The sequence below is a fragment of the Calonectris borealis genome, chromosome 21 (assembly GCF_964195595.1).
Source record: "Calonectris borealis chromosome 21, bCalBor7.hap1.2, whole genome shotgun sequence".
In the NCBI taxonomy this organism is placed as follows: domain Eukaryota; kingdom Metazoa; phylum Chordata; class Aves; order Procellariiformes; family Procellariidae; genus Calonectris; species Calonectris borealis.
The window spans coordinates 3,177,010-3,204,742 of NC_134332.1; the positions used below are offsets into that span (position 1 = coordinate 3,177,010).

The 27,733-nt window shown below is 42.2% G+C and overlaps 1 protein-coding gene across 9 annotated transcripts in view; it reads left to right on the forward strand.

Annotated features, from left to right (window-relative positions):
• CDK5RAP2 (CDK5 regulatory subunit associated protein 2) overlaps nt 1-22,417 on the forward strand; it is an 88,770-nt gene extending 66,353 nt beyond the window's left edge. For 6 of the 9 annotated variants that reach the window (XM_075170414.1, XM_075170413.1, XM_075170418.1 and 3 more), the window contains 10 exons: nt 3,379-3,495; nt 5,587-5,776; nt 5,980-6,098; nt 7,486-7,734; nt 9,401-9,484; nt 9,610-9,869; nt 12,211-12,357; nt 14,360-14,498; nt 17,809-17,855; nt 18,611-22,417. In XM_075170414.1, coding sequence (XP_075026515.1) covers nt 3,379-3,495; nt 5,587-5,776; nt 5,980-6,098; nt 7,486-7,734; nt 9,401-9,484; nt 9,610-9,869; nt 12,211-12,357; nt 14,360-14,498; nt 17,809-17,855; nt 18,611-18,643 — 1,385 coding nt within the window. In that variant the 3' untranslated portion in view covers nt 18,644-22,417. Of the gene's footprint in view, nt 1-3,378; nt 3,496-5,586; nt 5,777-5,979; nt 6,099-6,771; nt 7,073-7,485; nt 7,735-9,400; nt 9,485-9,609; nt 9,870-12,210; nt 12,358-14,359; nt 14,499-17,808; nt 17,856-18,610 lie in introns of those variants that run through there. The other 3 variants (XM_075170410.1, XM_075170411.1, XR_012676755.1) reach the window with 3 other exon arrangements.
• Nucleotides 22,418-27,733: the final 5,316 nt, after the last annotated feature.

Genomic DNA, 27,733 nt, shown 5'->3' on the forward strand with positions numbered 1-27,733 from the left:
TTCAGAGTCACTGCTCTCTGTTGCTAGTGTTCAGCATCTTTGAAAGCCAAGCTCTGTGGTGCGTTTAAAATTTTTCACAAGAGGGTAGCCAGGCTTTCGCTGAGGATGCTTTTGTAGCACCTTTTCAAGCACACTGTACCAGGCATACTTTCCCACACTTTACTCTGTTCTTGCTCTTCTTCCCACATTTCTCCCCATAGGACAATTGATTAATATGCAATATTACTCAGAGTGGAAGTAGGCAGTAAATACATACATGCTTTCCTTTTACTCAGTTTCACTAATATTGACATTAGATTCATTATGTTTTACATCATCTCCATGATCCATTTCTGTTGTTGTTTAAATGGAGACTACCTGCAAATGGCAGTTTGCTTTCAGGAATAATTTACAGTGATGGAAAGGTGTATAAAAAGCATCCATTTCATTCATGAAGTATTTACGCTGCTGGAAAGGCATACTGTTCTCGTGAAATAACCACACTGAAACACTTCCAACTCTTTTACAGCTTCATAAAGATTCTGGCAAAGGCATCCATTAATGCAGTGAAAGTATATTTTCTTTATAAACTGTCTTATGCCTTCCATCTGTCTTCTCATTGCCTTAGTGCATCTACCAATACATGGAGGAGAAATTTGGAAAAGAAAGGGAAAAAGCAACTAGTTGTTCGAAGAGCTCCTTTTTGTTACTATGTTCTTTCAGTGCTTCTTGTTTCTCTCCGTTTTGAAAATCTCTTTCATGTTATCAGATACGTGTATTCTCTCTTCTAGTAATGATGCTACTTTTTTTCCTAATAGATGGGCTTTTTTTGACTTTCAGTGTAAGAAGTTGTTCCTAAGTGAAGTTGAAGCAGATTTTAGCTTTGGGACATAATAATTCAAAACAGTTTTTTACTTTTAACTTAATATCCTTAGTATCCTTTAAAAAACAAAACCAAGTTGTAGCATACTTAATTGTTGATGAGAGCTTGTTAAATTCATGTGATATTGAGTTGTTTGTTCAACCAAAGTTAATGCATAGAATTATTCTTGTCTGATAAATATTATATGGATGTATATACACATATCTGCCCACTATTTTTGCCATGCTATTTTTAATATTTAGATTTTCTAAGTATTTAAATGCCTCTGGGCTTCTAGTATTCTATAAATGACTCAAGTGCTGGTAATGACTACATCATTACTACACAGCTGAGGTTTGCAGTGCAAGTAGAACTAAAGTAATTGCTTCAATCATTTCAAATGTTAGGCTTCAAAATAAAATCAAAGGTTTAATTTTGAGTTTCCTAGGTTTCAAATGTTATTAACGGCAGTTAACATTAAAAGGGACTTTTGTTTGCTTTTTTAACCCATAAGTAACTAATGTATCTACTCAGACTTATCTTCAGCTTTAATATGCCTTTATTTTGCTTTACCTGGGAATGAGCATTCCTTCCTTTTTGCTGTGGTTTTCAATAGTGCCTGTCTTTCAGTCAGTGTTTCCTTTGAAACCTTCAAGGTACGCTTCCTCAGCACTCACTTTTTCAGCACAAAACATAATGAAAACTCAAGTGTATCGCAGTTGTAGGCCCCGGTGCTCCACTTTACTCTGGTTAGATGGACCTTTGCATCTATGGAGAGCGTAATTGATGTCAGCAGGGCTCTGCACAGAAGTAGTAGTCTCAGTAGTGGGTCAAATTGCAGGATTGTGGCCTTGTTACAACTGGCTCTACATTATCCCTTATTATGTAAGATAACTAATAGTTATATTCTAAAGCCTTTCAGTAGAACTGTGATAGCATAACTTTTCAAATAGGATAAAGCTGGGTGATGGGCAATAAATTAAATTAGAATCAAGATGAGACCATCAAGCCTTGCCACTTCAAGTTGAATTGCTTTGTTAAAATCTGAAAGGAAAAAGCCTTTTGAGTTCACATAGCTACCTCAACTCTTTAACATATAGATAGTAAAATGCCATTAGTGCCAGGCTTCTAGAGCCTTTGAGTCTTTCAGTAACGACAAGAGGTGCATATCATGGCACACTACATCCCAGTTAGGTAGTGGGTAAAAGCTTCAATTGGGATTACAATAAAATGAGATTACTCAGAGGAAGTGCAGCACATCAAATTGAATTCAGCTGCCAGAGCTGAAAGGCATCCTCCTCATACATTCAGCTAATTTTTTTGCCAGCTGGTTATTTCTCTATTAACCAAATAGTTGACACTCATGTAGTTATCTCAAGCTTTAAAGTGTAGGAGATACTGGGATAGCCAATCAACTGAAAAATACTTTTAATAGTAATATTTATTCCGGTGGGTTCTGAAGTGTTTTACTGACTATAAGCAGGTTATAAAGGGCAATAACAACTACTTGACTTGCATTTCAGAGGCAGCCACCTTGAGAGTGGAATGTGGCACTTTTCAGACTGTACTGTAACATTACACATCGCTGTGGGATGAGTAGCATAAATACAGTACATTATGAGGATTACCTAGGCTGGAATTTGACTGACTGGATACGCGATTTAACACTTACGTTCATATGACTAATGCAATAAGATCCTCAGAGTAGGATTCATCAGCCTTAAGGTTTCTAAAAGTCAGACATCTAAATCTGTGCTGGTTACCCACAGCTTCTCGTGGAGGCACTGGAGAGAAGTGTGTCTCTTTGGAGGACGGGGCATCTCATCCGCAGGGAGGTGTGTAGAGGATGCATCGGATGAGTCGCTCTCTGGAGGTGCCTGTTTCTCCCCCTGACTATTGATGGAAGCCATAGGTTGATCAACACTGGCTCAGATATCTAAATGAATTTAAGAGGGATGAGTCTTCAGCCCTGTGATCGTAAATGGGTTCTCAGTTTGTAAGCAGAAACAAAGACAGTGACTCCAGCCTTATGCTCTAGACTGGTGTGGTAACAAATGTATTACCAAACTATTTTTGTTACTTCCTGCATTGCCCGTGGTGGATTAGTTTGTGGAATCTAGTGGTCCTCTGCAATGGTGTCACTAAATACAACAGAGTATGAACAGAGCAAGACTGAAATATATGGTAAACCTTTGTACCATTTGCATTATTTTCGAAGAATAGCTATGTCACAAAGTACTCCTGCATTTTGTCCTGTTGGAATTTTAGCTGATAGGTAGAGACTGCCAGGGATAATTTTGCAATTTTGGTAATGGTTGCCCAGCAATGAGAGGTACTTGTGATGCAGGGCGTTGCATTACTTGGCATTAACCTGAACTGCCTTTCAGTCTGTAGGGATAACCTTCGAAATATATAGGGGAGAAATATCTTTCGTAACATGTTTTTCTGCAATTTTTTAAATTGTTCTTGTCTGGAAAGTTTAATCTTTAATGACCTAGAGATGACTCATAAATCATCTTTTATGTATATATTTATAGGTTCTGCAAACATTTTTATCCACGGCTCAGAGCAGCATAATTCCCTGACTTCTGAAATACATTTCCTGAGGAAGCAAAATCAAGTTCTGAATGCAATGCTAGCAAAAGGATCCAGAGGTAAAAATGTAAAACTGTGCTTTACAGGAGTAGACTGCAACTCATTTCAGATCAGAAAACAATAAAATATTAGCAGTCCATTCATGAAACTGACTTAACCATTCTTTCCACCCCTGAAATTCCATGCTCAACCACAAGCATTGAAACTGGGGCTAGCAATGGTAAAGGAGTAGCAGTAATGTTCCTTCTTTATAGCATTTTCCATATGATATTCACTTTCATTTCTCCATTCTTCTTTTTGCATTCCTTTCTTTTTATACATTCTTTATCCTTTTCCCCCCCGTGCCTTTTTTTACAATTTTCTTGCTCCTTTTCCCCCATGCTTCCATTCTGAAGCTCCCTTTAAAAAAAAAAAAAAAAAAAAAAAAGCCATAGAATAGTATTGCTGCAAATGAAACCATTCAGTACAGAGTTCAGAAGGTTCAGAAGTCTGCTGCAGAGGGTTAACCGGACAGGCCAAATCATCTTCTTTTTGGAAACAGTTTAGAAGATAACAGAACCGAGGGAATCCATTTGGAAGTCTTTGTGATCTCTGAGATAAATTTTAAACTTTCCTCATTTTCACACCGGTGAAGAGGGAATATTAAAAATCTTCCTTCTTCTTTCCCCCCAAGAAAACCAAAAATTCACCAACTAGGTTCTTAAAAGCAGCTTTAAGCTACAGCGCTCCCTTGCGCCAAGGGAGGTTTAGATTGGACATTAGGAGAAATTCCTTACTGAAAGAGTGGTCAGGCCTTGGAACAGGCTGCCCAGGGAAGTGGTGGAGTCACCATCCCTGGAGGGATTTAAAAGACGTGTAGATGAGGTGCTTAGGGACATGGTGTAGTGGGCATGGTGGTGTTGGGTTGACGGTTGGACTGGATGATCTTAGAGGTCTTTTCCAACCTTAATGATTCTATGATTCTTGTTAGGTTTACGTCTCTGTATTTGCAGACTGTTTGTGTAAAAGCACTGGTGCTTCTTCCAGAGTCGTGTATTCTCTCATCTGTTTTAGTGCCTCTTGGTGCTTATCTGTTTGTTCAAGTTCTACTTTTTAAATTAATATATCCCTGCTTTTGTTTGTTTCCACATTTAACAATATGATCTGATAATATCAGGGTTTCTTTTTGATAAGAACTACCATGAATAGAGCATTGTCGCCCTTGTGTTTTAAAATAATGTCAGTATGTCTGGAGTTTGTAATCTTTTTTTCCTTTTATTCCTGGATGCACTACAGAAGGAAAAGCCTCTTCGATACCTCTTACATGTTTTCGTCTCAGGTGCTTTCTTTCTAGTCTTAGCTTAGGTTTTCAGTAGTGAAAGTCTGGTGATGCACATTTTTAACAGCTTGTGGGGATTACCATTTTCATATGCTTTCAACAGGACTGCTGAAGATGAGGGAATGATTTTCTGATTGTTGGGAGATGGGACGATTCCTCCCTGCTGTTTCTTTGCCAAGATTGCTGCCTCCTCTTCCAACGCTAAACGTAGGGTCACAAAAAACTTGGGGTTCCCATAAGCCTCTCTGATTGCAGCTGTCTCAGAATGCTCAGTTGCCCCTATCAGCAATTCTTTGTCACAGAACCAGTTTGGGGAAATAGCTTGTGCCAAGGAAAGAAGGACTGATAGGATACATTCGGCAGATGGGTAGGGCTGGGAAGGAGAGGACAGAGGGATTTCTGTGAGACAAAGAGGAACATGGATGCAACATGCCCTACAACAATCCTACTGAGTCCTTTTCTTCCTAAAGAGAAGTCAAATCCATCATTTTGCGAGGATTGGCAAAGTTCATGTGCCTGCTTTGGGACCTTGCTGACACTAGTTGTTGAATACTATCCTCCTGACCAAATTCCAAGAGGTGTTGCGGGCATTTGGCATATAAGGCTGTACACAGGTTTTTATTGCGTCTTTGTGAGTCCTGGGGATTAAATATTGCACGTTACAGAAAATGCATCTAGCAAAAGTCGTTAGAAAATTGAAATACTGAAATCCTAAAACTCACAAGAGCAGCTGTTATTTTCTGACAGTCTCTGAAAAAGCTGGTTTTGTTAAAAAGCAGAGCTTTAGTGGGTTGTGGGCGTTGCAAATACCTTGTGTTTCTTCTTGTTTCAGATAAACAAAAGGAAAATGAAAAGTTAAGAGAATCTCTTTCAAAAAAGAATGCAGTCATTGAGCGTCTTCGTGAGGCTTATGAATGCATCAAGAAAGAAAATGAAAGGTTGCAAAAACAAATTGGCCAAAAGGAGGATGAAACCAGATATCTGACATGTCAGATTTACAGCAGTCATAACGAATTAAACAGGTATTGATTCTGTCCACATTTAGAGAAGAAAATTGTCAGTGTGACAAGCATGTGTTTAGCCATAGCCATTAACATTAATGAGGTGCATAGATATATTCAAAAGGCAAAGGAAGAATTATGGAGGAAAGGGGAATGGATTTTAGATTTTGAAACAAAAGATAAGAATTTAACACTTAACTTTGCTGTTTATTGGGACTTAACAGGTTGCAGACAGAAATTAATGTAAAGCAACGTCAGCTCTCTGAGAATGAGAAGTTACTGCAGTCACTCCGAACTGAGATCAAGGTTTATGAAAAGTTGGAAGCAAGAAGGAAGAGGACAGGTATAAATGCACAATTGTTTCTATACCCTCAGCCCTTGCAACCCTTCCCTCTCTGAATATGATCTTGTCGAAGAACAGGAGGGCTAGGTCACTATTTCGAACTGACAACTTGATGGTAAAATGCTGCTTTTTACTTAGGAGTGTAACTGCGAGGTTGAGATGTGTGATATGTTCTGACTAAGCACACGCAAGTTTCCTCTATCTTTTTAGCTAAGCTAAAAACAAATATTGAAGATTTGGTGGCTCAGGCTGGATAAGCTTCATGGGGATCTTAGATATTTACTTATCATCTAAATAGATGCAGCTGCATCCTTATAGGTAGTGCTTACTCAGGTAGCTTGTGCTTTCTCTCGTCTGAGTATGAAGGTAGTGTCTTCTCCGTAGGGCTGGGAAGAAGCGCTGGCACTGTTTTCTGAATGAGACATTTAATAATTTCCTGTCCATTTTTCTGTCACCCCTGTCAAGGGGTAGGAATGAGACTTGCATGAGTTCTTCCTACCCCTTTTAAAGAAGCTGTACCACCACATGGCTGTTGGTATGGTTAGGTGAAGAAGTGGAATGCTGTTCATTGCTGCATACCCGTTACAGGATCCAGCAAATTTCCCATTGGAAGTTCTTGTAAAAGTTGATTTTTTTTTTTTTTTTTTTCCCTCCCCCTTCCTGCTACTTTAAGTAATATGCCCTGCCATCACTGTGTTTCATGCCTAGCTGCAGCAGAAGAGCCCTGTTGGCATAAGGCTTTAAGCCAAAGTTGGGTCAGGGATGGAAGTAAAGTCTCCTTGCAGAACTGGTAATGTAATTAGAGAGTAGCAGCATCTTCCTCATGCAGTTGAGCCCCTTCCCACTCTCTGGGGAAGAGTTTGATTTCAGCATGAAAGAATACATGGAAGTGTTTGTGTGCTGACCTCCTTCTATAAAAAGACGAACACAGCCCTTGCTTTTTTCAGGTTCAGATTTGTTCCTCTGGTTGCCAGGTGATCACTATTTTCTTTTTTCTTCTGTGTATAAAATTAAACTCTCAGTTCTACTCCATCCCTCCTCCACACTCCGAGATTACCCATTCCTTTTACTTTCCCCAGACTGTGCATTAATGCACTTCAAATTTTGTAAATCCTCTTTTTATTATATTTTTTTGCTTTTAGCATGAGACTTATTAGATTTTATGGACAAAGTGAAAAATGATTTTCGGCTCTTTAAATCTTTTGAGGGTAGAAACAATTAAGACATGCTTTTTTTTTTTCCCAAACCATTATCTTAATGCTGTTTGTAGTTAATTCTTAATGTTGAGGATAAAGCTGTCTATAATTTACTTGCTCAGCATTCTGATAATGGCTAATATTATTTTAATTGTTAAAGATGTTAAGTGTTTCTTTTGAAATTGTCTCAGATCCCAGATGTGATGCATCAGAAGAATTCCAAAAAAATCAGAATAATCCACTTGACTTACATGAACTATTGACTGAAATACAGAGTGTGCGAGTGCAGCTTGAAAGAAGCATAGAGACAAACAAGTCTTTGCATGAAAAATTAGAGGAACAGCTTTCAAAAGAAAAGAGAGAGGAAGTGGGATCAGTGTCAGCTGTGAATATCAACTATCTTTTCAAACAAGAATCTCAGGATTATCCGGGGATGAATGGTACTGTGCCATACATGCTTTTGTTACACTGTAGAACCTGTGCCTTGTTCTTTAAAGATGCTCTTAAAGTCTTATAGAACATCAACTGTACATTTGGGAGCTGCCCATCGGCCTTTCAAATCCCTTTCCTGTTAGAGCTATTAGTGCATGGGGAGGTGAAATGCAGACTGCACTGTCTATAGCCTCCAACTGTCACTTCCTTTTCATTCAAGAAAAACATTTGCAGACAGTCTCTGGGATGGAAGGATGCCTGCATTAAATTGCCATAAATTTTGCTTACCTGGGGGTTCTTTTTTTAATGCAGAACTCTATAGTGTTTACTAAGGGTGACTATATATTACTCAAGAATGATCAATAAGTGCACTAAATGGTCTTTGTATAAATCAGTTGTCCCCTTTTTGCCCTTGAGGAATATTTTACCTTTATTTCAATCACTGTTAAGTGATACCGTTTTAGCAAATCAAGGGAAGTGTAGTGTTTACACACCAGGGGTAGATTATGGTCCCAATATAGATGTACATGGGATACAGAGGGCACAGGAATGTTCTTCCTTGCTGCTAAAGTACTCTGCATAGTAGCAGCTTTCCATACGTCCAGCATAAAGCCACCTCTCCTACTGCCTGTACAGGTATACATTGTGTTATGGGAAGCAATAATAATGGGGCTTTTTGGGTCCATACACTTCACCTGAACATGCCTATCCTATGCACCACATAGAGCAACAGCACCGATCAGAGGATTAGTGCGAGAGCTCGTGAGACACGACAGGGTTTTTTACCACCTTGCTTTTTTTGTGTGTCCATCATGTCCAATCAGAATCGTACTTCAGATGAAATGCATAATGAGCATAACTCTACGCTACTCTGTACAAGCAAGAAAGATGCGGAATGTAGCAGATAACATTTACGGGTTGCTACCATTCTCTGTGCACTTTATACTTGAACACTGAATTACAGTCATGTGCTCCATAGGGGGATGGTTCCTTAGGGCCAGTCATGATCAAGTAGGTGTGGAACAGCTATTGTGGGGAACCTGTACCACAAGTATCCCCAGATTGCATTTGTTCCTGGTTAGTTTCTAGATAGAATCCTAGATGTTGCTTTTGACCTGCATCAGGTGGAGTAGATAGGAGCTGGAGAAGCTCGTTATTTCTTTAAGAAAATGGTGACTAGAGTTGTAATAGCTTGGTTTGATATGGACCAGAAAAACTCCTTGGAATGTCAACAGCTGAATTTGTTAGCCTTCTAGATGTACTGTGATTACTTTACTCATAGGTGCTTAGGGAATTTGGAAGGTCTGAAGAGGGGGGATATAGATATCATCTTAAGTATGGTATAGCTGTGGAGAGTGTCATACTTTTTGTGGAGTTAATGGGAAGCTTACATTTGTTGATTAAAATATCTTCATCAGGATGTGTTTTAGATTTTCTGACTATGACTTGATTTTGGGAGATATCTAGAACTTTGGACAGATGCTAAAAAGATTAATGTAGGTAAATACTGGCAGATACATGGCATGGTAGAAAATTAGCTGTGTTTCCCTGCTTCCTGAGTCCCAAGTGTAGCATCAGCAAAAAAAAAAAGGAACAGAAGTAGAGCTAGGAAGTTTTTTTAATGCATGTTAACTTCTACTGTTATACTCTTCCTTGTCCTGTTTTTATGTATAGAAAATCTTTGCAAATGCCCTGCTACCAGCAGAAACATTTGTGAGCTGCAGAAACACGGACATTGCATTTCGCTAGCGAAAACAGGTACATCCAAAAGTATCTTAAACGTGTGTGTTATCAGTATCCCAGACTTGCTGTTCAAGAGAAGTCCAGTGTCAATTAGTTCTACATGTAAGGATAAAAAAAATTAAACTATTTTTCTGCCCCAGGTATGCGCTCAGCCTCTAAAGATGATTTAGACAGCACTTCACACTGCAGTAGCACTTCATCTTCCAGTACGGCATGTACCCCTCGTCTTGTGCCTGGACATCGTATGTGGGCAGACAAAAATGGGCGCCACGTTCTTGGCTTGATTGAGGATTATAATGCTCTGCGGAAGCAGATTTCAGAAGGGCAACAGGTTTTAGCAGAAATGGAGATTTCTTTAAGAGAGGTCACTGGTACGAAACTGCAGGAGCCTGGAATAAAGGTAAACAGTAAAAGCTGTTAAGGGGATGGTGAATTTTACCTAGAGGTGCAAAATATATAGGTTACAAAACAAAGAACTAGGTTAATGGTGCAGCAGGCACCGTTAACTGAATAACTCTGTCAGGACATCTCAACCTTGACAGTCCAAGTCTCATCTAGATGCAGGCACCTATTTGTGATTCTGGGTTAATGAGGCTACAGATAAATTAGTTAATTCTGGTCCCTTAATAAGCAATCTCACTTTTACTTGCAACTTGAAATGAGGTGAAACTACTTGCTTTTAATATGGAAATTGGTGATTGTTACACTGGAAACAATAAAAAAGGCAAACAACAACAACAAACCCAGATAAAACTCTAAAATGCTTTAGAAAGGGCTTAAACTAGGGGTATGTATCAGTAACCTAAGGATAAAAATAATTCAGGAGATTTTCTTGTAATGAAGGCTTGAGATAAACCCAGGGAATATGAGACAGTTAAAAGAAATCTGATATACAGCTGATAAGTTCCCCACTTACTTGTATTCAGCCTGTTAGTAACACCAGGTGATAACTGTGCATTAATGATGTATGCTAATGAAGGTTGTTTCATATTAGGGGAGCTTTTTAATATTTTTCCACTTCCTGATGTCAGTTGAACCCTTTAGCAATATCAGTAGCTAGTCTAGAAACTTGAAAATCTCATTAATGATCAAATATTGTCTTCTAAGACAGTGTATCGTCCTTTCTGCATCATGTGTGACACAGTGATATCAAGTCATAGTGCTCTTGCTGTAGTCTTAAACGTAATAATTCTCAAACCAATAAAACATTTGCCTTGTATTGAATAATGTCAATCCTTTTCCTCTAGAATCAGCAGATATGTCATCCTTTTCCTCTAGAATCAGGAGAAGAACTAGTGTTTACTTATGCTAATTTTTTCGTATTTGGTATTGTTAATTTCTGGATACAGTTAATGATAGCATATTTGGGGTGGATTGAATAAGACAAATCTACATACAAGCTTCAACGAAAGGGAAGGAACAATCTGTACATGTCTGTGGCAGCTAATAAGGAACGAAGAAACTTAAACCGCAACAGAAAAGGCTTGGATCAGGCATTTAAACCAACATGCCAGTGGTAAAAATAGTGAAACACTGGAATGGAGGCTGCTCAGAGACCCTGTTCCTGCAGGCGCTTTTAAGAACAGATTACGTGAATGTTTGAAAAATTACATGGAATGCTTTCCTGCCTTGGAGTGGGAAAGTAAAATAGGTGACTAATGAAGGTCCTTTTCACCCCTAGGATTTTATGATAATGTAAGTGTTGTAAAAAACATGCTTACTGCTCTTCAAAAACCAGAAGGTCTTAACTGCATGGATAAATTTGCACTACTTATTTTTCTAGTTATAATTAGTAAAGCTATTGAAGATGCAGTCTTCAGCAATTCTGAAATTCTTTTTGTGGTATCACATGTGTGCTCACACAGTAAAATGATGTCTGAATGACACTTAAGACTCTCTGAAGTATCATATATTTTCAAATGACCTAGTTAAGATATTGATAATGACTGAAAAAGTAATCTCTCTCTAAGTTTTTAACTTGTTTTGTTGGTGTAAAGATAAAAGCAGTAAGTTTCACAATTTGCAGTTTCCTATCAAGCTTTACATCACTGCAGTTTCAAACTGCTTAGCAAACGGGGTATTTTATGTGACAGGAGGATTCTGGTTAGATAACAATGCTAGATAAGTATTCAAATGATATGCTGCATGGGGCAGGAGCTGTGAATGCTTTTCTTTCATTACCCTTCCCCCTTCTGTATCACCATTGCTTTGGTAATTCATTTGCTTCCCTTGCATTCTTTCCCTCCTTTATTTCACATTTATGCAATTTCTTCAATTTGGTTTTCTCATCTGTCAGCAGAGGAAAACATTTTATGTGTATCCTGATAGTTATTTTAGCATTAAATGGAACAGTTTAAAGGGTCTGCTAAGGAAGAAACATCTATATTGCTTAAACTGATGTCTGTAATCATTTGACTTTCAAATAACGTGACACAAAATGCAAATGAAGAAAGAAGAGAGTTGCCAACTATTACCACGTGGCATAGCAAATCTAGTAAATATAATCTATTATTAATCATGGTTATTGATTAGGATGAATCCCCTCCCTTCCTGAAGTTCTCAGATAATGCATAATTCAGCAGTCCTTGTAAACTAACAAGTTAGCTTTTGTGGCACGCAATAGCTGTGTACATCATCTTAAATATGAAATCATACCAACTGGATTTAAACCATTAATTAAGATTACATTTTCATAATGTTTTAAGCATGAAATATAACATGTCTCTAATCCTATGATATAGGTACCAGACCAGGCATCACTGCATAGCTTTTCCGCAAATATTCACACAGTACAGCAGATTTTAGAAGAGGCTGCACGTTTACTGAAACTTCTCTGGAGAGTTTCCCTTCCACTGAAGGCTGTACATGGTACTATTCGTGGCACTCAGGTACTATTATGTTTTATTTTGGGTTTTTTTGTTTTTGTTTTTGTTTTTTTTTTTAGCTGTTGTAATGTGTCAAGGAAGATGCAGCAGTTAGGAACATGTCATTTGGGAAAATCTTTTGAAAATCATGAACCCATGATGCCCAGTCTCTGGACACATGGATTTTCGCTGAAGGCTGAGGCTGAATGTGTGCTGGCTTTCTATCCTGATCATACTGTATACCAGGGTGTTTATTTACAAAATACTTTATATTGAAGATGCAATCTGTAACCCTGTTACAGGATATTCAGGAAACCTAGGCAGGTGGCAAACCTTCCATTTCAACAAGAAAAGGTTTGGACTCCCTGTTATAGAACCAAATTCAATTTGATTATGTATATACTAGTAACCGCAGAAACTTCAGCAACTTTGATGTAATCTGAGCTACGTTTTCCTTTTACGTTTTTGATGCCTAAGCTGTAAAATAGGATGCTTTTTTAAAAGTGTGACAAAACCCTGAGACGAGTTTTATAACATTTTGACTAAAAAGGATTGCACTATGCAAATGAATGGAAGTAAACCGAATGAGGAATGAATTATCTATACTGTCATAATACCACCACTCAGTAATGAAACTGTTTCAAACTCTGGCTTTAAAATAAATCTAAAGTGTTTTCACTGAGTTTTTTGTATGTGTTTCTTAAGGGAGGCAGGATATTGCTGGAAAAAAAACAACTTTAGGAAAGTAAACATTTTGTATATAATTTTAATAACATTTTTGTTGTTTTTTTTCTAGCATCCTTAAATGTGTAAAATCACAACAGCAGTAAGAATGAACTGTGCTGTCTAATATACTTCACTGATGTTTCAGCTCCCTATTTGGGATGTCTTGACAAGGATGTAGACTTCCATTTTTATCCTTATGTGTATATTCTATATAGACAGCTATATGTTGGCCTGGATTGCAGTATCCGAACGTATACACACGCACAGGTCTTTCAGTGTATGTGTGATGCATCTAATGCTTTACTGTCATACTGATCTAAACTTCTTGATCTGGATCAGCCCCTTCTTAAAATCTGACCTCCATGTGTGGGGGATCTGAGTTCCCAGGACTGCACCTAATTAGAGTCTAATAGAATCTTTTCTAGAGTTTGCTGTCCAACATCCTGAAATCTTAAGGACATTAGATTGCTTCTGATCTCCTAAAGGCAGTATATGAAAGAATATCTCTTGAAGCTTGATTCTAAAAGATACTGAGCGTTCACTGCCTTCTCTTCAGCCCCACAGGAGTTGTGAGTAATCAGTTCTTCTGAAGAGCTAAATGCTAGGGGCGAATTCCAGAAGATGATATTATTTAACAAGTGGCACAACAATCAGAAAAATGTACAAGCTTAAGTTTGCGTGAAGATCCAGATCAGTGATACCCGCAGACTATGTCAGGGCTACTCATAGTCCTGTTTTAAAAGATACTAACCATAACTTAGTTGGACGTGGTGGTGAAAACTGAACCTTGAATAATGATACTGTCAAATAATTTTGCAATAAAAGTGCCTCGGTCATTTGTACAATGCCTTTCAGCCCTTTGATAAAGGCAGCATCAACTATTAACAGAACACTGGAGAAGGAAGCTGGAAGTTCTGAGCCTGGCAGACAGGATCCTTGCTGATCCCATGGCACTGGCCTTCATTATATTTGCTAGTTGAGGGGGGAAAAAAAAAAGGAGAGGAATGGAAGTTTAAAAACAAAAGTAGGCACTGGTGTTAAAACTTTTCTCAGACTAGCAGAAAAATTAATTGCACTAAAAGCCAGCTAAGAATTGTAGTTGTCTCTTGGCAGATGTCATAGAATCATACATCATTGGGGGTGTGAATGACCCAATCTCACTCAGTGATGTTTCACGCCTTTAAGTTGTTCATACTCTAAGGAAGCTTGAGGGCTCTTGTAGAAAAGTATTTAGCAATTAACAATGTACAAAGTACTTTTATGTAATGCTTTAATACAGTATTTTCTTCTCTCAATTTAGGATGAAGGAATGAAAGCAGAAATACTTAGATTACGTAAGAAACTGTCCGAGCAAGAGGAGAAGTTACATAGCACAGTGAAACGCTTGCACTCCGCAAACATGGAGAAGGAGCACATGGAGAAGGGCATCATTGACCAGTGTAAGTGTATGCTTTATTACTGGTTCTTTTTTTATTTTTGTAGTCTGTGGCTATCCCTAGAATTGGAGAAACAACAAAATGAATATAGGCACCCGTTCTTTTGCAGTTGCTCTCACTGGCGTTTCCTTGTGCGCACTCAGTTGTTAGTGACAAACAATTCATGAGGTTCAGACTGTACAGAACTGATGGAGCCTCATTCAAATGGAAAGAAGTTGCCCAACTACAAAAGGCTGCATAGAATAGCATGAGAAGCAGTTCATGGTTTTACGCAACCCACTGATAATGTGTCAATCCATGCAGCTGCCACTAATTGCCACTAATTACTTGAGTTACTCCATTTCAGATATTGCCATTCCACAATAGTTTTCTATCCTACAACAGTTCCTGACTGAGGCAAAGTTACTATTGCTGTAGACCATTCCAGCCAAAGTTTTTGACGTTGTGCTTCTCAAAATTATGATTTTGCCACAGTCTTGATAAATGTGGAATTAGGCTTTTAGATTTTCTGAGAAAAGCCAAAGCAGCAGCAAAGGAGATTTGTCAACTCTCTACACCAGACTGAGAAGTGCAAGAGAACAGAAGGCTCAGAACAAGGGAAACAAAAGCTTACTATAAGTCATTTTTTAAAGAAAAATTAGGCCATGCTGTGAAATTGTATTTTACCTTAGCAGCTGTACCTAGAAAATTATGTGGAAACATGAAAACAAATGGGACATGGGCTATATTGTAGCTGTGTTAAGCCAGGTGACTGTTTTAAGAGATCCATCTTTTCTGCTTTAGAGTTTAATCACTCATCAGAAGAGATTTGAATGGAGCTAACCTCTTCTCTGCCTTCATGCTATGGCAATATGTGTGTTGTGGGAGGAGGATTTAATTTTCTTCTTAAAAAGAATCTATCCTTACCCTCTCGTAAGAGGTGGGACTAAATGACTCATTAGTCTATGCTGGAATGGCACTTGTGATTCATCTAGACTGTACAATGTTACACATTGTACAAAGTTATGAAATGGCCATAATACTATAAGTTACTCAAGTCATTTAAATGCGATGTAGAGGAATAAATGTTATTTTGCTCCATAGCCTGCAATTTTTATATCTAAGGTACATGTATCTTCTGCCTGCAGATGATATTTTTTTTTTTTAAGCATTTATGGGCTGGTTTTTGGTCACTTCTTTCAGAATTGTTGTATTAAATGATGTACAAGTTACCTATATTAAATTCAAAATGATGTTTCGTTCAGGTTTTAAAGTTAAATAGCTCAGTTTGGGGTTGTCATATAAAAATCAAAGCTGTTCTATTATGTCTGCCCAAATAATATCCCTGGGGTAGATTTACAGGTTTAGTCTGGTCAGTTCCTAGTTCCAGTGACATACTGGATAATTTCAGTAGGGCTGGGCAGAGTATAAATCAGCAGAGATTTTACCCTTATGGCCAAAATGTTCTCCCCACAGCCACTCCACCCACCCATGCTTTCAAAAAGAAAACAGTACATCTGCCCCTTATTTTGCTCACTCCTTTTCAGGGCTTTCAACATCGTCTGAACTAGGTGCTGATAAAACGAAGCCTGTATTTTCTGAAATCTCCTTAATGCAAAGTACTGCCTGGCTAGCAGCAGCTTCGCTATTAGTGTCACATCCTCTAAATTCTCTTCATGTACTGAATTTAATATTTTTGATTTAGAAAAATCTAGTTTGCCAGGTGAAATGAATTTACTAGCAGAGTTCTTTATGAGCAGAGAGCACTCTGCTACACAGAAAGACCTAGATACGATTTTCTGTAAGTTTCATTGATTATGGGAATTATGGATGTCAAGTTACCTTTGCCTTAAAGAGCAATTTCAGAAATGTTTCTGAATTGCATCTGTACACAAATTCCTGACCAAGCATACAACAAAACTGGTGGATGGTATGAAGCTGCTGGATTTTGTTAGGATGCTTACACTTGTTTTTTGTTATTTCTTCCTTTCTCCTTTTGCTAGTGAGAAAGCAAAGGCATCGGAGTAGGTGACCTTGCCTTCCTTCATTCTCCAAACATCCTGTTAGCTGGCCACTCCACTGAGGATAGTCAAGTTCCCTCTGTTACTTAGTTCAGCATTCCTAAATATATTTAGAGGTAGAGACTGGAACGTTCTTGTGGCTCAGTCTTCTGCGTGCTTTCTCTGGTGAGAGAACTCATTGCTTATAAACCTCATCTGAACCTCTGAACATGTAACAATGCGGTGCCAAATTGCAGTAATCTGCCAAGGGTATAATTATCTCATGACAGCTATACCCTTGGAGTTGCTGGGTTCTTATTATTGTAATGAAAAATCTTTATTATGGCTAAATTGTTTATTTTTGAGACTGGAATATTAAATTGGTACTTGTGAGTGGTATTTTTCAGCAGTTATGGAGCTGACACAGATTAGAGAATCACACATTTAACCTGACATTTCTAAATACCAGTTTTGTTTAGAAGCATCCCCTCCTCCATTCACAGGTCTCGCGCTGTCCCCACAGAGACAAGCTAGCCGGATGAATAGAGGAAACTTGGAACCCTTCAGAGCAAGCCACTGACATGATTTCCCCTATGCATATATAGGTTGCTTTGTCCTTGAACTGCTGGAGGAGTTGGCTGACTTCTTTTGCCATCTGTCCTCTTCCCAGCACATCGTCCCCCATCACCTCTCCACTGCACCATTTTTCTCCCCCTCCTGCTAACCGCTCCCCCCGATCAAATTGTACTTAGGTCATGCACCATCTCCCCTTAAAATTAACAGAGGGTCTTCCTTTGATGACTTAGATTGAGGGAACCAGGTCATCAGTATCGCAGGGGGCTGTTCATACCTGTCAAGTTAAATGTGGTGATGAGCTATGCGTCTTTTCACATGTATCGTTCTTGTTACGGTAGAAAAACTTTAAAAACACTTCCCCGATGTTTCAATCTGAAAAGCAGATTGTGTGCTAGGTGGAACAGAGGCGGGGTAGGAAATGGCATTCTAGCGCTGGCACTGCCTTGGACCTGCCCCGTGGTCCTGAGTGACTCCTTCTGCTCTGCCCCGTCTGCTTGTACAGCATTGCCCTGTAATTTTGGGTTGTTGCAACTGTTGTTTGCTTCTACATCAGCCTGAGCTTCTGAACGGGGCTTGGGAGGGAGTAACAGTTCTGGATTCTGGTAAGAAAGTTGAAGTGGTGGAAGGGGGCTGTGTGTGATTGCCTGGTTGCTGCCCATCGTGTAGACGTGAGTCCATACATTATTTAATATTTCATCTTAAGACTTGAATACAGAAAGACTATGCAGTATTCTTTTTAATCTCCTCTTTCTTTCCAGTGGTTTTAACTCGTGATATCTTGAAGAAGGCTAGGGAAAACCTGGAAGTAAGTAAAATTTTTGCTTGCATTTAATTCCTTGTTTATACTCATTAGAAATAACCATTGCTGTGTCAGTAGTATTTTGCAAAATTAGTCCGATTTGCTTTATGTTTACTACCTAATCAAGTCTGGGTGACAGCAGTTTAGTATGCTAAATATTCTGCAATGTTTGATGTTTAAATTAGAGTTTTATGACTGACCACGTAGACAGCTAAACCCTCTCCTTTCTGATGCTTTCCCTAGATTAATATTCATGTCTGTCATCATCTTCCAGTAGTTTATTTTCAGCAGAGCGCAGTCCAATAACCTGTCTACTGAATAAGTTCACAAAAGGCACCCTTATTTAAAGCTTGTGTATGTGTTAATAACTGGTGGTGCTTTTTTTAAAATATAGACCCAACAGGCAAAGCTTTTGCAAGCAGCTATTTGCTAATGCAGTGTATTAAATTAGTTTGAGTGTTTAAGTAATCACTGTTCAGATTTGATTTCTCCCAGAAGGTTCAGACTTTACTCCCACAAGAACGTAATACACTCCTTGACTCCTAAATCCCATCCTTCTCCTCACGCCACTCCACTCTGAATGATTGTACATTTCCCAGCCCTTCCTTAAATTTTCCTCTAACCTTTTCTGTGACTCTCTTCTCCCTTTACACTCTTCAGCAGTGCCTTCTTGAACACTTCCCTAGGCAGCTGCTGTACTGTTGTCTCAACCCTTCCTGAGGTAGAAAGTGATGATATAAAAAAAGTCTTTCTGCTTACAGAAGTCTTATCGCTTTAATTTGAAGATTTGCTGAACACAGAAGCTCCGATGTGCAGATCCTTTTGCAGTATTATGGCCCAGGGGTAGGGACAAATTGTGTGCATTTGAAGTACTGTAAAATAGCAGTAATTACTGCTTTTCTAACCAGGTCCCCACCAGCTGAGAATCAAAAATCACCTTCCTCTACCAGCAAGAAAAGGAGTCTCTGAAGGAGAAAGTTCCACTAATAAAGACTGGTCCTGCGGTTGTTGTTTGCTTCTTTATGCCTTACTATTTATTGATGTAAAAATGTTTGTTCAGCTCTTTTAATGGAACCAGCCTTTGACCAAAAAAAAAAAAAAAAAAAAAAAGAAAAAAAAGAAAGCTCTTGGTAAATAACTTATTTAACGTTTTCTGTAATGTAAAAGATGGTTTTTAATATTTATTACAGAAGCAAGGTACTGGAGGTATTGAAGAAAAATCCAGGGTTTTTTTTAAAGTTGGCTCATTTGAAATTTTATATTTGTACTTGTCATGTTATAAAACTATTTGTTGTTATAATCAAACAGGTCCTTGAAAAAGTTAAGAACGTGATCCACCTTCCAAACTGTTTCTCTACTGCTGAAAGAATGCAGGTTAAAAAAAAAATTTCTGCCAGTTGTCATTGTTTTGTAGCAATATGAGAAATGTTCAATATTTTAAAGCATTTTAAACATATCTGGAAGATTCTTCTGGAAGCTGCCTGATGCTGAGCTTTCTTCTTGCCCTATTAGAAACTTAGTTTGATGCTAGGTCTGAAAATAGTACTTAATTAAAAATGAAAAATAATCACAAATGTGCTTGTGTTACTTTGTTTGAAACATCAGCCTTGGAGCACTTATTGAACACAGAAGCCACATTAGAGTTTCCTGAGTTCAACTGAAATTAATCCAGTCCTTAGCGGCAGTCGTTCTAGGGTATGGTAGAGGCACTTGTCGTGGCTAGGCGGGGGTGTTGGAAACCTGTGTTCAAGAAGCCGTAACTGAAAGACATCTTGCTGTTGGCAAAACGTTGAATGTCATCCCCTGTCGCCCCTCACCCTCCCCCAGATCTGTACAGAGAGCACAGAAGGCCAGGTGAGGGACACAGCTGCTAAAAATTCTGGAAAATGTTTCTTAAATCTTTTACTGTGGGTTTTTATCTCCCGTGTTGATACAAATAATAGCGATATTTTGGCAAGGCCAGAGAACACCAGCATAAAGCGTGCCTAGTTGTGCTCCCCTTGTGCTCCACCCATCCTGCCCTGTGCCTTTGCACTTTTGCCTTCAGTGTCAGCTGCCCGAGCACTCGCTTTCACAGCAGAGCTGACCAGGGGCACAAACTGGGAAAATACCATTTAGTTTAACCCTAACAAGACCATAATTTAAAGTGATTGTTGGTTACAGACGTAGACTTTACAGTGCAATCATGGCTTTATTGAACTAAATGAATTTCACACAAAGCGTGATTCCCCCCCCCCCCCCCTCACGTTGATGATGTCCCCTTTATACAGGATAACTTGCCCTCGTCATCCAAGAAGGTTGGCACCAGGTCTGGGAAATCTCAGCACAGCGTTGTGGTTATATTGGGTCCTTGGATATTGCACTCTAGAGAATAACCAACGTGTAACTGGCTTTCACAAAAAATGAATTTGTACTCATTGAAACCTGGCTGTGGAGAGAGGTAGCTATCACACGCGTTGAGTTGCGAAGAGCCGGGGCCGTTCTGACTGGTCTGGTAGTACATGCACAACAGGCAGAGGCTAAGACAAGTCCAGCTACCTCCCCTTGTTTGTTCAAACTGGTTTTCCAATGGTTTGATGATGTTCAGCTAACTCTGAATACCACAAAGGTGCTCTAAATCACTTTGCTTCTAAATTGCAACTTGATATTAAGCGGTCAGAGCTGTTGCATCCTCCCTTTGGGCAGACCTGCACGCCTAAGTTCTGGGATAGCTGGGTATTGCACAAGTCGCAGATAATCTGGTCCTCGGCCCTGGTTAGTGGATGGTCTGTCATATTCCGTACTCCCACACAACCATTGCGCATGTGAGTTTTTTTATTAAAGAAAGAGAAACAACATAAAGCCATGCGCTTTCAGGGTGCCCATTTCTGTGGTCCCTGATGTGACCTGGTTTCGGCAACGGGCCTTCTCTGAAGTATGAAAATGGATTTAATGGGAGGTCCCACAGCCTTCCTGGAGGTGTCACGCTCTGAGAAATGGTACGTGCCTTGGAGATCCCAGCCTCCAGCCCTTACCTGCCTTGGCCCGAACCTCCATCTCGAGTTACGCGCACCTCTAGTCCACCAAGGGAAACGGAAGCTCGGTAACAAAACGTCGTTGTCTTTAGCTGACAGCAGGGGGAGGCAAACTCATTTGTCTGGATTAGAGGAAAGATGCCAAAAAAATTGGAAAAGTTAAAAATAAACTTTGCAAATTGAAAAAGGGGGAGGTAAGGGAAGAGCATGCAGTCAAACTTGTTCTTCAGTCTCTTCACACATATTGTCCTCACAGCTCACTAAAAACGTCAAGTTAATTTTACTAAGTAGCTAAATTATCGACACTCAGATGTAATCAGAATCTGCTATACGTTTCAACTTTCAAAATTAATCATCCTACGTTTTTGAGTTATAACACCTGAAGGAAACAGCTGTACATCTATATATAGTACACCCATGACTCTTGGTCTCCTTGCAGCCTTTTGCCCCCCCCCCCCATCTGTACTTAAAAATAAATAAATAAATAAATAAATAAACCAACCAGTTCCCTTTCCTGCGAAGATTTGCCACTTACTTCTTAATGGTCCCTGCTGTGCCCTCGCAGAGCTCCTCTCCCGACCCCTTTTTCCTTCCGCTCAGCTCCGATTGCTGCAGCCAGTTCACAGCAGAGCGTGCACCAGCGCGTGTGCTGGGCAGGACAACTGGCGCTAGGGGCTGGTTAACTGGGGGGAAAACAAGTGTAGTATGTCATTACCGCTTTAAAAACAGATGATCCTACGAGATCAAAGTATTTCATTTTAATGAGAAATGCCTCTTAAACACACACAATTTACTGGGCCGGTTTAAATATAATTAAAAAAAAAAAAAAGAAAAAAGCTTACCAGATCGAGGGCTGCAGAAGACAAAGCTTATGGAGTGTTAAACTTTGTTCCCATTAAACAAAATTAAATTTTCCTTTAAAAATAATTATGCGGGAGAAAAATAAGCAGCGTAAGCAAATGGAATTAAAGGAGGGGCTCATTTGCTTAGTGAGTTCCTGCCCGTACTTCCATTATCTGTGCAAGGTGATTCGAAACATTACTGAGTAGTTCAGGAAGGAGCATTTGAGCAGGCATGGGGAGACCTGCGGGTCTGTTTGTGCTGTGCCCTGGAACCTCCCCGCTCTTTTCCCAGCCTGTGCTGAAGGCCTGTTGAGGTAAAGGAAAAAAAAAAGAAAAAAAGAAAAGAAAAGGCTTTTTCCTTCTCTTTAGCCCCCCTACAACACGTGCAGCTACATATGAGCACTGAATAAAGCAAATATTTAGTGCATTACAGACACACACCAGTACCTGGTGCTGCCGGCCACCCCTCCAGGGCCGCGCGGCTGGGAGGCTGCGGTTGCAGCTTAAGTTGTAATTACTGTGCCAAAGAGAACAAATAGAAATAATATTCAAAAAATCACAGGTGGTTGGTTGTATTAAAAATAAATCAATGCTAATGCATTCAAGCGTTTAAAAACAAAAGTGCAGCAGGTCTGTGTGGTATTTTAATCTTGACAAAAGCTGCCGGTTCCATTTTTGCGAGGGAGCTGGTGAGGCTTTGTGGGCTGCGCCTGCCGGGGCGGAGAGGGACAGGGGTCCTCGCGGGGCTCCTGGGGGGGACAGGGTTGTTGTGGGGGGTTGTTGGGGGGACAGGGTTGTTGTGGGGACGGGCAGAACGCTCGCCACCAGCTGTGTCCTGGAAAGCCAAGCAGAGGGGAGCGTGCCCTTGTTACGTTTTGGGTTTATTTTAAACACTCTTGAACTAGAAGAAAGCAAATCCTGTCATCACTTCCAAATTCAACAGAAATGACAATACGGGAAGAAAAATGTAAAAAGAAAGCCACCCCACTCTTCAGAATGCTACGGACACCAAAATCCTGATTTAAAAGCAGCCAAAGCCCGTCCCCAGTCACCCGCGGACACAAGCTGCGTGAAGCTGTGGGCACCCAGAGCTTTTCCACCCCGGGCAGGTGTGGGCTGTGGGTTAAAGCACGAACCTGGGAGCAGCTGCATGGCTTTGCTGCGAGCAAAATCGCTTGCGAGGTCAAACCACTCCAGTGCAAACGAGCCCATGCTACTATGCGTGTTAAAGCCCCTTGACGCATTCCAGCAACGGCTTCTCGGTGGCTGCGCACACCGATTTGCACCTCTGGGTGCTGGTTCTGCTGCTGGGGGAGGGCTTTTGGCCTCTGGACATTGCGAATGCTTGCAGCCAGCACAGCCGTGTCGCAGGCAGCGTTGCACTGGGGATGCCACGCTCTGGCCGGGCCTCACGGGCTGATAAACTCCAACATTAACCTTTATCTAACCTTTATCTGCAAAGCCTGGCGTGCTGGTCTCATTTTCATGTCTGTAACAACTCGGAAAAAAACTGCTTGAATAGCACAGATACCCCGCCATGCAGTCCTCCCCTCCCCTTTCCCTTCCTGACCTCTTCCATCTCCACCTTGGCTCCCCGGGTCCATTTTTGAGCCTTTTTTTGGACCGCCGCTAGATGGCAAAAGCAGGTTGTGCTGGCTGGGAGCGGGGCCACGGCGCTGGGAGCCGGTGCTGGACGAAGCCGTGCGGAGCTCAGCACCTACCTGCGGCCGCGAATCCTCCAGCACAAAGCCGCTGCTCCGGGTTTGGGCTCCTGCTCGTCTCGTCTCCTGCTCGCGAGAAACTAAAATAAACCCCCACACACCTTGCTGGATCGGGCTTGGGCTCATTAGTGCGAATGACATTAAAAAGATGAGATTTGGAGCCAGGGCTTACTGACTTTATTACTCAGATGAAAAAAAACTCTACACAGTCTTAAAATGTGCCCTACATCGATCCATAATGATCCAGAAGCCACTGGCGTAATGGCCAAGGTGCGACTATCAGCACATTTAGTGCTTGCTGAAGTTTTGGTGCTGCCCTTTGCCTGCAGCGCCGCTGCCCTCAAGGCAAAACCCCCCCGGCCCCTTCCAGCAGGCTTTGGATTCCAGATGGGAACGTGCTCAAGGGTGCCCCATCCCCAGCGGGGTGCCCCGTCCCCGGCAGGGTGCCCCGTCCCCGGCAGGGTGCCGCAGGCAGCCCAGCACCAAACCACCAGCCTCTGCTCGCTCCAGCCACCCCGCTGGGGCCGTGGGCCAACCCCTCACCTTCCAGGGTGAAGCAAAAGCAAACCCAACCCCGCCTGCTCCTAAAATGCCATTTTTCTCCACCACAAAGTTTGACGCTGAACCCACCCACAGCTCAGCATCCGAGTTTCACACCATGCCCCGACCGCGGGGCATCGCTCCGGAGGGAAGTGCTCTCGGAGAAGGGCAGCGGCCGCCTCTCCTGCCATCCGGCAGTGAATAATTCAGGTTTAGCAGGGGGCGAAGCATGCACGCCCGGGGAAGGAGCTTGGTCCTTGGTCACTTACGTTATGCCCTTTTGCAGAGGGAGAGGCTGTAGCATCCGTTTGCAGAAGATCCCCCTCGCAGGGAGGGGAGGCTGCGTCCGGCTTCTGCAGGCTGCAGAGCAGCAACTGGCAACAGTGGGAGAAACCAAGGTTGCTCCGGGGCTGGAGACAAGAAAGATTTCAAGTCACTTTAGCAGGCCATTCCCACCTTTCTGTCCCCCTCCTCACCATCCTCCCACACATAAAATCTATATTTTGCACCGCTCGCTCCTGTCTCCAGAGAAGCAGCACAAAAATCTGGCTTTGAGCATCAGTGTAAAGTTGCAACACGTCTTCGCAAACCAGCAGATCGAAAGCGATAAATAAACCAACAACCTTTTCCTACCTCTCCACCCAGGAAGGCACTCCTCTGAGAAGTTCCCAACAACACAAAATCAAGCCCCCGGACACCTCCGCAGGCAGCTCTGGGCTCTCCCGTCCACCCAGGGACCCGCCGCTGCCCCTGCCCCGTCCCGCGCTCAGACCGGCTGCTCCGCGCTCGGCAACCACATAACCTTTACCTTTAATTTTTGAATTGACCCCTCTTGAGAAAAGCTCTGCATGCCTATTTTTTATGTGTCTATCTTGTAATTTCTTTAGAAAGATACTCGTTACAATATTTTTTTTTTCCCCCTCCTTCCCCCCAGCCCCGTCGGAAGAATCTACTTGGGTAATTTGTTGAAGCGGGTTGCTGGGGCATGCATTATGCATGAGATGCAATCTTTATTTTTGCACTCCACTGTGTGCATTCTCAAACAGGAATGGCATCGCGTGCCCGCATGCAAAACGAACATTAGCAGCTCAAAAAAAAAAAAAAACAAACAACCCAGAAAAAAAAGAAAACGCCCATTTGTTTAAAGGAAAGCAAAAAAAAAACCAACCCTCCGCTCTTTCAAGCTGTTCTAGCGGGGATTGCTCAGAGCAGCTAAACAGCAAGAGCAGTCAAGTTGTTCCCGTTTATACTCCGCTGTTGAACGAACTGGCTCGGAGCTGCTGTGCGCGGTGCGGCACACCCGCACGGCGCTGGTGGCGAGCCCGGGGGAGCTCGCGGAGCCACATCGCCAGGGGCCCCCGCCGCGACGGAGCTCAGGCGCACGCACCGCTCCGAGGAGGAGGCTCACCCTCTCCATCCCTCCTGGTATCTGTACGTCCATGCGCACAGATATATGTATATATACCTATATATGCATGTACACTTGCATTTTTGAGCCCATTCTTTCTTGCTGCTAGAGGTAAATAAAGCCTGTATTAGCCACTCCTGTTCACGTGTTTCGTGCTGCAATAGCTTTCGGAGCAGCTCATAGGGCCAAATCTTTTGGGACAAACCCCAAAGGCCACATTCGCCAAGGCTTTGAGCCTTTTTGCCAGATCTGCCCTTATTAATCCACCTCTCCGCCCCCCCACCCCTTTACCTTCTCCTGCCCAAGGGCTGGATGCCCGGCTCCTTGGCCGGTTACGCTGGGAGCAGATGGTTTGCTATGCAGTGGGGATGTGGTAGGAGGTGGTGACACTGGAAGGTCAAATGACCAAGGATGCGTGCTGCGAAGCAAAAAAGATGCAGAAAATTCGTAGCCCATCAAAACTACCCCCCCACCCTATGTCCCCACTGTACTTCATGCTTGGAGGTCATTACTATTATTTTAAAGCAGTAAGATGTGTACCTCATTTTAAAGTCCATTTAAAATGCAGTCGCAACACCCATGTCCGTACCACCCTCTGCTGCAGCGCAGCCCTCAGGACCTCCAGCACCCTGGCACAGGGCCCCGGCGGGCGGGGGGTTCCTCCTCCAGCCCCTCAAGAAACCTCCTGCTCTGCTGGCCACGGCAGCTTGGAACAGCTGGAGGAGAAACTGAAGGACAAGAAACCAGGTCTGTTAATCCCAAGATCATGAGGAATGGAAACGAATCAGAAAGTGGCCCCCGAGAAGGGATAAAGGGGAAAAAAAAAGGTCAGAGAATGAATAAGAGGGAGGGAAAGAGGACACGTGGAAAGGGAAAAGGAAGAGGATAAAACGGGGACCGGGATATGAGGCCAACTATTTTTGATTCTTTGGCTTAGGGGCTAATTTATTACAGCGGTAAATCATGCTTAGGATAGGTAACACGGCAGCCAGAGCCTGGACGTTATTTAGACAGCGTAATCACGATACTAATGCTCAGAAAAGTGGAGTGCAAAATTTTAACTGCCTCCAGGCCACCCCTCACTCTTTACGGTCTCCCCTTCTGCTCAGCATGAAGGAATATTGCCCTTTCCCAGGGCCACGGGGCTTCACGTCGGGGCAGGGCTGGGTTTCCTCACCTTAAGGTCCCTCCCCGGCTGGTCTGAGCGGGTCTGCTTCCCCTCTCCCTGCCCCCGCGCTGGGGACGTGCCCACCCTCACGCTAACCCTGGCAGCCGCCCCGGCTCCCACCAGGGCAGATATAAAGCTGTGGGGGAAGGAAGAAAAAAAAAAAAAAAAAAAAAAGACACCCCCCCCCCCCCCCCAAAACCATCTAAAGCCATCTATGCTAGCTGGTGTATGTCCCCCCACACGCGGGGGAAGGGGAAGGTGGGGGTACGAGAGCTTCAGCCGTGATTTCTGGGGTGGCGATGGGCTGTACGAACTGAGTAGGTGAGGCTGAGCCTTGCATAACACCCCCACAACGTATCTCGGTTGACAGGGAGAAATCTTCAGGCTATTTAAAGATGGTGTATATATAGAAAGAAACTTTCTAGGGGCTAGGAGAGGCGAGGTGGTTCCTTACAGACACCGGGAAGCACAGGAGCTGCCCCATCCCCGCAGCCCTCCTCCACCTGCTCCTGGCTCAGGGGGGAGAAGCGCACGGAAGCAGCAGGTTCGTTAAGGCTTCGTTAAGATATTCTTCGTTTAGATTGGACATGAGGAGAAATTTCTTTACTGAAAGAGTGGTCAGGCCTTGGAACAGGCTGCCCAGGGAAGTGGTGGAGTCACCATCCCTGGAGGGATTTAAAAGACGTGTAGATGAGGCGCTTAGGGACATGGTGTAGTGGGCATGGGGGTGTTGGGTTGACGGTTGGACTGGATGATCTTAGAGGTCTTTTCCAACCTGTATGATTCTATGAAGATATCTGCACTGCACAGGGGCCAGCACGACTCAAGAGAAATCACACCCTGACACTTTGCCTGGCTCCGCACCAATCTTAGGGGTGCCATGGCCATCCCCTGCCCCTCTCCTCCTACCCCGGCTGCAGTTTGACCTGGGAGAGCATCCCACCGCCGGGCCCACGGCTCCCGCGAGATGCAGCCGGGGCAGGGGCAGGTATCCGAGTGCTCCGCTCTGAACCGTGCTAGCCCTCAAGGCAGCAAGTGATGTCGGCAGCCTTGAAAAATGATGTCAAAGACGTGAAAAACCAACCTGCTTTGCCTCAAGTCATCAGAGCAAATTACGCATTCTCCAGCAGTCACGTAATATGAAATTAAATAACTCCATTGTGCGCCGATCTTGCTGCAAATGGCAGGGGC